Genomic DNA, 10,426 nt, shown 5'->3' on the forward strand with positions numbered 1-10,426 from the left:
GATCTGGATCTCCGCGCCTGGGGGCGTTTGCAGGAGCTCTGCGTGCCTGGAGGGGATGTGGGGTGATCCTTGGCTCTTGTGGGGCGTGTCACAGCCTAGAGCAAGAGCCCGTGCAGCTGGGGATGGTGCACTTGTGCTCATAATTGAATTTCTCAGCTCTTCGCCTGCTTTTGGTGGCCGTGGGTCCCCCAGCACCTGCCCGTGGGTGGGTGCGAGAGCAGCACCCTCAGCTCTCCAGGAGATCTGCGTCAGCCCCATAACCATTAGAGACATTTACTCTTCAGTAATTGCAGTAATTCAACTTTAATAATTTAACCACTACTACTATTTATCCCGCATTCTGTTGCGCGTAACTCTTGCACGATTGAGGACTCTACTTTACATCCTTATCCAGCCTGAAATCAAGAACGACGCTAGAATTACCTGCCCGAATGCTGCTCGTGTTGCCCCACCAGCCAGGCAGCAGCCCTGCCCTACCTCCCTGGCCACCACCTGCTCTTGTCAAAGGCTGGGGTTTGGTTTTGCAGCTTGGGGGTGCTACCGAGCCCCGACCAAGTCCTAAAGGCAGTGTGGGGGTGCACGGGGAAGGCTTAGCAATAGTCCAGAGCAGATGGTTCCTGAACCTGTGCTCGCCTTCCCTAGAGATGCACAGAAAAGCCAAAGGAATTATTGCTAATTATGGGAAACACCTCGCTGCGTGTGCAATTTTCAGGGCCCTGGGAAACAACCTGCTGATGGGCAGCGATGCTGCAGTCACGTGGGGAATGTGGGTGCTGGTGGAAACGCTGTCCTGAGCCCTGCAGCACACGAGTGGGGATGTGGAGCAAGATGAGGCACCCTAACCCCAGCACGGCCCTGAAGGTAGGTCCTGAAGCACCTTTTCAGAATGTGGTGGTGGAGCCATCCTTACCTCGTGTCTTGCTGGACGCATCCCAGAACTGATTTGCAAAGTCTTTAAAGAGGAGAAGTAATACTGAACACGGAGCCACACCAGAAGGCTCGCTTCTTGCAAGAAACAGTGCATTCATTGCACAGTGACAGAAAAGCCCCTTAAACCATGGGCCTGGCAAACCTCTTACCCATTTGACAAAAAAAAAATGTGGTTGAAGGCACAAAAATAAGGATGTAGCAAAGTTTGTAGCCAAGCAAAGGAAGAAGAAGAGCGATCGTGGTGGGTGACGACCAAGGAGAGCCTGGTTCCCTCCCCAGGGCCTTCAGGGAGTCGTTTTCTCCAGTTTCCATTTTTGCAATATGTCATCTGCTGCCTTCAGTGTGGCTTCCTCCTAAACAAACCCCCGAGGTTTGGTTCGTGGCTTCCAGCCATGTTCCCCTTCCCCTCACCGGGCTGTTTTCACAATAAAATCCCGTTCTCGTTCTGTGTTTGGTGTGACATGGGCACAGCCCAATCTGGGGCAGGCAGCGTGCCCTGGGCAGCTGAACGTGCACCCAGGGGACCCCCTGCCCTTACCAAGAAAGGTGGGACCCCAACGGGGCAGCACCAGCACCTCCTGCCCCGGCTTCGCTTGTGTGTCTGCAGAAGGGGCTCGGGCTGGCTGGACCCAGCTGTGGTGCCGTGCTTGGGCTCTAGTGCCCGAGGCTCTGCGTGTTTCTTCTTGGCATTCGTCTCATCACGCAGCCCTGATTATTACCCCCAACCTCACCTCGCCACAGGGCTCACCTTAGCGAAGCAGAACCGGATGAAAGAGTTGTAGTTGTTCTTGTGGGGCCCGCAGTAGAAAGCAGAGAGCGGGATGGCCGCGAGTCCCTGGGGAGGGAAAGGCGTGGAGCTGAGGTTAGCGCCTTGGGGCCATGTCCCAGTGTAGGTGAAGTTGTCACCTACTGCTCACAAGTCTCAGGGACGGGCTCACAAGTCCCCTTGGTGCTCTGCTTGCCCTGCTTGAGGCCAGCTGCTGACAGACACCCCAAATATGCCCTTGGCCCTGGGCTGCTGGACCCATGCACGTCCTCAGGAGAGCCCCAGCCCTACTTGGTGCTACCATGGACTTAAGCAATGCCCTGGCTTCTTCCACCCTAAAACCAGGTCTGGATGGGGACATTGCCCACTGGTGGTGTTGCCACCGCTGCTGGCTCTGCAGGGAGGGCACAAACAAGCCGTGGTAAACGTGGTGCAAAGGGGCAGGTGCATTTACCTTGTTCTTCACCATCCACTTCGCAAATCTGGAGTCGTAGGGCTCGTCAGAGTTGGGGACATCAGGGACATCGGATTCTGCAGGAGGAGCAGTGCAGAGGCTGTGGCCGGGCGGGTGCCTCAGCCAAGCCCCAAATCCCTGGCCTCTGGGAGCTCAGCTGGGCAATGCGGCGCAGTCCCTCCCCTTGCTGGATGTTGTTTGTGCAGGTTCCTGTCCCTGCTGGTGGGACCAGGCTGAGCTGATCCCCAAACTCAGCCCTGCTTGAGCAACACGGCTGCTGCACAACTCACTGAACTCGGAGATGTCCGCCACCAAGAAGTAGGTGCCCTCGGGGACGATGGGTTTCATCCCCACAGCGACCAGGCTCTGGACCAGCTGGTCTCGCTTCTGCTGCATCTCCTTGGGCATCTGGACAAAGTAGCTGTCTGGCTTCCCGTAGTGCTCAAACTCCCTCTGGAAACCCTGAGCCACGACTTCCTGCGAGGGGAAGAGGATCCAGAGCCTGGTGGGAAGACGGTCAAAGCTGGTTTGGGGAATTGCAGGGCTGGTGGCAGGGAGCTGCCTTACCTGTGCGGCCGTGGCGCAGTGGTACACCGAGTTCTGGTGCACGGTGCGAATGTGCTGCAGCAGCCGGTTGGGGCCCACGGTCCAGCCCACCTGTGGCCGGGAGAGGAGGAGGAAGGTGCTAAATCTTTGGTACCTCCTCGTGTTCAGCTTTATTGCGAAGGGATAGGGATGGGGAGACAAAGAGGTGTCGTGTAGGGGTGCTCACCTTCCACCCGGTGACACTGAAGGTTTTCCCAGCGCTCCCGATGCTCACCGTGCGGTCCCACATCCCTCGCAAGCTGGCTGGCAATGAAACGAGAGAGAAACACTGATGGCAGAGCTCAGCACGCTCCCTGCAACGGGGTAACTGCATGTTACTGCAACAGGAAAACAGGCCTCTGTAATCATGTTGAAATGGATGTCCCAAAACTAGGGACACACAGAAAATGGTAGTTTTACACCGAATGGGCAAAAATCCAGTTTCCCTGGAGCCAGAGGGTTCTTTGCTCCAGATCTCACGCTGTGAAACCAGCTCTGTTTCCTCCAGCTGGTTCTGGAAGTCAGGGCTCCAGTTTAAGACCTGGTGCGGAGGCTGAGTTTGAAGTGCAGCAAGACGTGCGTGCCAGGGGTCCCCCATTAAATCCCCAGGTGCTTCCCCAGGAGATGCTGTAGCTGGAGAAGACACCCAGGCTCAGCCAAGCCCTCCTCCATACCGATGCGGACGTGCTCCTTCCCGTCATAGACCAGCCACTCGTACACTTCGTCGCTGATGCACAGGACGTCGTGCTTCACGCACAGGTCTGCGATGAGCTCCAGCTCCTCTCGGCTGAACACCTGCAGCAGGCAGAGAACAGAGCTGAGACGCAGCAGGCGCATTTCTGAGCCCTGCTGTGCACCCTTGGCTGCACCATTTCCTGGGCCAGGACAGGACAAAAGCACTGCTGGCACACGAGATTGGGCTTCAAAACGCCAGCAGAGCACACCTGCGTGCCAGGAAGGTGGAGTTGGTGCCACACCACAGCCACGTGTGGGCCAGCTGTAGCACCCCAGCTGCTCTTGGGGCTACCCACAGTAAGGCCAGAGGTGTTACCTTGCCCAGAGGGTTGTTGGGTGAGTTCAGGACGATGGCTTTTGTCCGTTCACTGAACTTAGAAGCCAATTCAGCAGGGTCCAGCTTCCAGTCCGCACTAGACATCAATTTTCCATCTTTTGGAGCTTTCTAGAGAGAACAGAGGGGAACCTCAGCTTGCTTTGCTGCCTCTGCGCTTTGCTTAGAGTTCACCGTGCTACAAATCCTCTTCCCTACTCGATGGCTCCGCTCTGGCCCACTCACCGGTCTCAGTGGGATGAACACGGGTGTCCCACCAGCCATTTTCACCATCGGCTCATAGCAGTCGAAGAAGGGCTCAATGATTATCACCTGGAAGAGAGGGGCATGGCAGCAGCCTCCGGGCCCTGCTCAGACCTACCTGAGGGCTGCGCAGAGCCACAGGAGGGTCCTGGGTTACCTCATCGCCTTCATCAACGAAAGCCTGGAAGCAGCAGAAGAGGGCCTGGTACGCCCCTACAGTCACCATCACGTTGGTCATAGGATCCAGGTCTCGTCCGAGCAGCTTCCCAAAGAGCTGGGCTAGGATCTTCACCAGAGGCGGGTGGCCCTGTGGGGCGAGAGGAGTGGGTGAGAACTGGGTGGTGGAAGCCTCCCAAACCAGGGATGAGGCCTTCAGATGGCTCTGGGCAGCCAAGTGCCCTGTGTTGGGTTTCCCTGTCGCGATGGCTCTGTCTCACATATGTGGGTGCCTCGTGCTACGGGGTTTTGGCCTGTGCGCCCACATGAGGTGTGCATTGCTTGGGGTGCCTGAGCTTGTTCAAGCCCTGGTCCATCTGGGGCAGGGCTCGAGGGTAGCGCCTAGCAGGGGGGCTGTCTACGTACGAAGGCACGGGTGTACTGGTGCAGCATGTGCTTCTCCCCGCTGAAGGCTCTGGTGAACTCTTCCTTCAAAAAGTCCGGTGGGGGGAAGTCGGGGAAGCCCTGGCCCAGGTTCACCGTGGAGTAGGTGGCAGCCAGTTTGACAAATTCCACCCTGGAGAGAGGGAAGGGAGAGAAGGACACGCGTGACAGAGGGTCTGGCACCGGCTCTGCTTGCTGGCATCCCTTTGGCCGGGAGCGAGGTGGGTGGGCAGCACTGGCTGGGGGAGCAGCTCCCACAGCAGGGCTGGTTTCTGCCCCATCCTCACTGCTTGCACCAGGCACCGTTTCAGACCAGTTTCAATTAAAACCGAGCCAGGCACTATTGCACTGGGAAGGGTTTTAGCTTTTTTTTGAAGGACACGGCAGTTGTGTGCGGTCATGGCTGAAGCCACACACCACTTCTGGTCAGACCCGACCGAGCAGGAGAGGTCACGGAGGCTTTCAAGCTGAGGCCAGTTCTAGAAAAATTAGCAACCAGGCACCGTGAAGGCCTCTGCGGGGTTAAGACAGCCTGAACTCAGTGCTCATCGCACCCTTATGGCTTATTATGGCTTATTGGCACTTTGTAGCTCGAAGCTAGGCACAGCAGGGCAAAGCTCATTTAACACCTGTATTAAAGCACAAAGCGTTCCCAGTGGCACAGCTCCTGGCAGGCTGGGAGCAGAGCTAGCAGCACCCCTTCGCCTGCCTTCCTGCTGCCAGTGCCCGAGGCTGGGCTTGAAGCTGATGCTGAGCTGGAGAAAGAGCGCTGCGACCGCTTGGCTCAGGTCTGGGTGCTGCTGCCGACCGCCTTCCCTCGGGACAGCATGGAGCTGATGCTGCAAAGCACGAGCAGCAGGTACGCAGCTGAGCTGGTGTAAAGCCTCACGGGACAAAATTCCCCTGGTGTGTTTCCTGAACAAATGCAAAGCAGCCGAGCGAGGTGCTGCTCCGCGCCGTGCAACCGCAGCAGTTTCTGTCTGATGTTAGGCTGCCCAAAACCACATCTACCCGCGGGGTAAACCAGGGGCTGCCCAGTAGCAGCTTAACTCACCAGATATTCTTATCGACTCCCTCCAGCCTCCGAGCTTGCACTGGCCTTGACATTTTTGCCTGTGAAGAGAAAGTGAGCTTGGAGCTTGTGGCAGAGGGGGTGTCCTGCTGCAGGAGGGGTGCCCCCAGCAGAAGGTGTGGGCTCCTGCAAGGCTTCACCACCTCTGCTGACCGACCCCAGGGCAGCAATGCTGGCACAGCAGCTTCTGGGAGAAGATTCACACATCTAATGAGAGCTCAGACTGACGAGAGCTGGCAGAGGATGTTTCATTTCCGAGTTTCAGAAAGAAAACAGCTGAACGACTGGGGTGTGGGTACCTCACCAGGGCACCAGCAATGCCTTGGACCTTGTTTGCAGTTGGAGTAAGTCGTGGGTCAAATGAGCTCAGCCAGGCTCTAACAGCCAGGCCAATAACCCCAGGACTCAGGCTTTTGCTTTTCCATAGCCTCTCTTTTCAGAAGGACCTCTGAAAAGGCCACAAAACATCCCCTTTCTCTAAAAGAACAAACATTTTTATTCCACACCGCCCTGAGGAGCGGCAGAAATGGTGTTTGCTCCTTTGGCCTGCTGGAGCCCATGGCCGCCCTAGATCCTAAACTAAATGCTGGTAAATTCTGCACCTAAAATTCACACCAAAACCAGGCAGCAGCTGAGTACAGGCAGGAGGGGAGCACAGCACACACACGGCAGTCTGGCACATGGAGACACCGAGGGACTGCTTGCCTGACCAGTGCCTACGTCCACGTGCATCGTGGCTGGGGGGGTTGGAAGAGGGGCAGCAGGGAGGACACCGAGCAAAATCCTCCTTCCCGTTTGGTGAGCATGGCAGGAGAAATGTGGAGGATGTGCTTGCTGGGGAATTTATCGTGAGGATGATGAAAAGCAACAGAGGCAGAATTTAGTAACAGCAGTGCAGGAGAAAAGGCAACCAGACAGCGAGGGGACTGGGGATGGGACACAAAGGATGCTCAACGCGCCAAGAAAAGCCCCTGTGGGGATGGAGGAGGGCATCTGTGAAGCAATGAGCCAAGAAAACGACCATCCCCACAGCGAGCAAAACACAATCAGGGATGAGGAGAGCACATGCAAGCAGCCAAGGTGTGAGATGTGGAGGAGCTGGGATGTACGAGGAAAGGGTCTGCGCTCTGTTGTGCCGGGATGGTGGGGTTACGGTGCCCCCCCACCGGTAACTCCCCACTTACCTGCTTGCCGCTGCCCTTCCCACGAGGCTGTACCAGCGTTTGAGTACTGCCCCAACACTGATTTGTGTCTCTGGATTTTTTTTTTATGCCGCTTCAGCCCTCGCTAGGGATTTTTGCAAATAAATTACAAGGAATCCTGAGTTTCAGAGGGCAGCGGGTGGACTCTGCGCTCCCCTGCGGTGCTGGGCAGGCGGCCAAGGGTGAGCAGGAGTCACTGCCTCCCCGGCTGTAGGGGAGCCCCACACATCTCCCCCAGCCCCCTTCTTTGCCTTTTCTGCACAGGTCCATGGGCATTACAGTCAGCAAGACCCGAGGCTTGAGCTGATTGTGGGGGGAGTAGGATTTGTGGCTTGGGAAGTAAAAGCTAGCTGGAAGTTAAACATTAACAGCTCCAGCGCTGTCCCCTCGTGTTGTTGCTGGCCACAGCTCAGAGAATGTAACAGCTCTGAAAGGTGGCTCAGTGGGAGCAGGGTGCTATAAGCCTAGAAATTCCCGATTCTGAGGAAGGGCCCTGCTTGCTCCAACCCTTTCAGAAGTGGCAATGACATCCTTTCTTCTCTTGACTTCCCTCTGTCCCATCCCCAGCCTGTGTGACACTGCCATGGTTGGCTGCCCACTGGGCTGGAGAGCAACGTGGGCTCAGGGCCTTGTAGCCCCCAAATCCATGTCAGCCTGTTCTGCTCCCAAAGCCAACGCTGTTCCTCCAGGCACAATCTGCCCAGCAGACAACTTGGCAGCCACGGCCGTGCTCTGTGCTCTACCACTGACTCCTCACCGCACGTCAGTCCCTTGTTCTACAAGTTTCTACCTCCAGGAGGATGCTGGTAATTCGTGCTCCAAGTATTTTGCAACCCAAGAGGCCTTAGCAGAAGACACCTTCAGATGAGGCAATCCCACAAACAATGAGCTTTCCTCTGTGTAAAGAGTATTCTCTTGCTTGTGTGAGACGTTCCCTTTAACCAGGCTACCTGGAAATAATAGGGTTGCAGCGGACATTGCATCAGGGTGACTTTTCCTGACGTGCCCTATCTGCTGCCACTGCCAAGGCTCGTTCCCCAGCTCCACACCACTGTGGCCTGAGCCAGGGAGCAGGCTGCGGGCCAGAAGCAGTCGTGCTGGGCATTCAATACCTCGCTGGAGCAGGAGCTATATCCAGCGCTGCAATTCCTCTCCAGCAAGAAGTGACGCAGAGATGGTCCTGCTCTCCTGAGCATGCCACGGCTCCTGCTGGCTCACTCTCGTGGGCACGGACCTGTATTTCCCCCAGACACAAAGCAGAGGGATGAGAAAATCGCTCCGCAGCTGCAGGCACGAAGCAAATGTTTCTTTTACCTGGGGACACACTGCAGGTCCAGGCCCAAAGCTGTGGTTACTTCCCTCTGGATAGGAAAAGGCAGCCCAGACACTTTGTGTGTTGTCACTGCAATGTCAAACAGGGCTGGGGCTGCACTTTGTGCCTATGACACGCATGAAAGCAGGATCACAAGGGCAACACCTGCAGCTTCTGCCTCCTCTCCCCCCAGTTCCACACTACCACTGCTTTCCTCTGCACTGTGGAAGCAATATAGACACCAGCGAGAGGGCATCCTCTGTCATTCATCACCTTCCCACCTGCTTTTTCCCTCATGTCTCCTGCCTCTGCCCTTCCTCCCCTTCACCTTCCTCACTGATGTGGCTGTGGTTTGGCTTCACGGCTCGGGCACCCTGCCTCTCGGGGCTGGCAAGGGAAACAAGGGGCCTCAGGGGTTAATGTGCTTATGGATTTTGGTGTTTAGGTTTCCTTTAAGGCCCCAAACAAATTAATTGCTGTGCCTGATGCAGACTGTTCCCTCACCTCAGGTCCCCTCAACTGTTCTGCAGCACTGCCAAAGCACATGGTATTTAAGCTAAAATAAATTGCTTTGTTAGATACTTTAGATAAAAGGGGTGAGTCTGGAAGGTGCATGTGCCTTTATTTTCATCAGCTACAGATTAATTTACTGCAACTTTTACTGAAAAAAAAAAAAAAAAAACACACCAAAAAACAGGTTTGAAGCTGGGCAGCCCATGGGTAGGTTCCCAGCACTGCTAGATGCACTCCCCATCCTTACACGCAGGCTGAGTCCCCTCTGCTTGCATTTTGTGTTATTTCTAAAAAGCAAAAAGCAGCAGCCAGCCAGTTTTACGTCTCTTTGCCCAGGTGGGAAAAAAAAAAAAAAACAACAGTATGATTTATGGAAAATAGGGCATAATATTTCTCACTGGCTTACACAAAACTGTGGAGCGTGCCTAAGAGGTTTGCACAGGACTCCTGCTAGAGGAGCTAGAGGGAGTGCTGGGCTTGGGGCACTGCCACCTTTGGGAGCACTGGGGCTAGGGCAGGGGGCTCTGCCTCGCCTCCCCAGCCCTGGGCAATGTTTTGCAGTGGGGTCAGCCACCGGAGAGTCAAAAAGCCTGGGAAAGGCTCAGGGAGCTTCTCCCCTGGCTGAGTTTTGAGGCCGTGCCGTACCTACGCTCCCTGCAAGGCGCAGGGCGGGCGGGACGGAGCACTCAGGATCTTGGAGGAGGCAACCGAAAGGTCACCGCAGGGATCGGTCGGTCACTCACCGGTGATCTCCTCCGTCCCGGTGCTGCCCCAGTGGCCAGCCTGGATGCTCGTGGGTGCACCCGAAGGGCTCTGGGGAACGAGGGTCCCCCTGCACCCACCGCACCACAGGAGCGTGGGTGCATGCAGCAGCCAGCGAGCGCACACGCATTGGCACGGGGCAGCCCCTCAGCAGGGGTGGCAGTGGGGGGTAAATCCGACTTACGTCAAGCTGGGCCACACTGCATGACGCTGCAAAAGTCCGGCACGACCACCCAGGCTGCCCTCACACACATGCCGGTCTCCCCATGTACCAAAACGCTTCATCTGCAGCAGGACTTCCTGGGAGGAGTCTCGAGAGCTGCAGGAAGGCAGGAATCGAGCTACAACACTCGGGTGGAGAAGATGGTACCGGGGAAAAGGAGCTCTCGGGTCACTCTGAAGTACCAGGAAGGAGAGGGCTTTGGGGGACCGGTGCCTTTCTTGCAGTGGCTCAGAGCCAGAGGTGCCAGAGGATCGTGGCCACCTGGGAAAATAACGCAGCCTGTTGTTCAGATGGAGCCTTGTACCTGGAACAGGGTAATTAGTGTGGCAGGGCTCTAATTACTTTGGCACGGCAGTGGCAGTGAGTTTCTCTTTGAGTGCAGGTCTCAGTCATTTTGAAAAAAATAATTTTTATGTCAGTTGGGCACTTTGAAAAATTTCAGCCTGCAGGCTTCATGTTGTTACAGAGAACAGTTTAAAGATACAGAAAGTGAAGGCATCTTCATTATGTTTATCAGGGGATAATGACCAAGTGTCCATGATATAACCTAAAGTAGGACCCTGTAGTATCATCCTACTCCTGGGCTGCAGATGGCCAGGGGGACAGAGAGCAGCCTCAGAGGGGGATTTCGGCAGGTATGCAGGAACTGAACTCTCCACCAGGTGTGTGAGAGGTGACAATTGCTCAAGTGAGGC

At 55.9% G+C, this 10,426-nt stretch overlaps 1 protein-coding gene across 2 annotated transcripts; it reads right to left on the minus strand.

Annotated features, from left to right (window-relative positions):
- Positions 1-284: 284 nt before the first annotated feature.
- On the minus strand, positions 285-9,783 carry KYAT1 (kynurenine aminotransferase 1). 2 transcript variants are annotated; one of them, XM_032200573.1, is made up of 15 exons: positions 9,693-9,783; positions 8,236-8,323; positions 8,034-8,155; positions 5,702-5,760; positions 4,630-4,780; positions 4,205-4,354; positions 4,030-4,116; positions 3,787-3,915; positions 3,410-3,530; positions 2,923-2,999; positions 2,718-2,807; positions 2,441-2,627; positions 2,151-2,227; positions 1,679-1,765; positions 285-1,283 (listed from the first exon to the last, which is right to left on the minus strand). In XM_032200573.1, the coding sequence occupies exons 3-15, from the start codon at positions 8,115-8,117 to the stop codon at positions 1,215-1,217; spliced, it is 1,368 nt and encodes a 455-aa protein (XP_032056464.1). In that variant the 5' UTR covers positions 8,118-8,155; positions 8,236-8,323; positions 9,693-9,783; the 3' UTR covers positions 285-1,214. The 2 variants fall into 2 exon arrangements, with proteins under 2 accessions (XP_032056464.1, XP_032056463.1); XM_032200572.1 differs by lacking the exon at positions 8,236-8,323.
- Between the last annotated feature and the right edge of the window lie 643 nt (positions 9,784-10,426).

Source organism: Aythya fuligula, chromosome 19 (genome assembly GCF_009819795.1).
Source record: "Aythya fuligula isolate bAytFul2 chromosome 19, bAytFul2.pri, whole genome shotgun sequence".
Lineage (NCBI taxonomy): Eukaryota > Metazoa > Chordata > Aves > Anseriformes > Anatidae > Aythya > Aythya fuligula.

Bases quoted from the DNA above. Each gene is read 5' to 3' on its own strand.
- KYAT1 (XM_032200572.1), bottom strand. From the start codon at position 8,117: ATGCTCAGGAGAGCAGGACCATCTCTGCGTCACTTCTTGCTGGAGAGG. The intron at 4,781-5,701 runs GTGAGTTAAGCT...CCCTCTCTCCAG, and splicing joins GGAGTCGATAAGAATATCTG to GGTGGAATTTGTCAAACTGG. The intron at 3,916-4,029 runs GTGAGTGGGCCA...TGTTCTCTCTAG, and splicing joins TGTTCATCCCACTGAGACCG to AAAGCTCCAAAAGATGGAAA.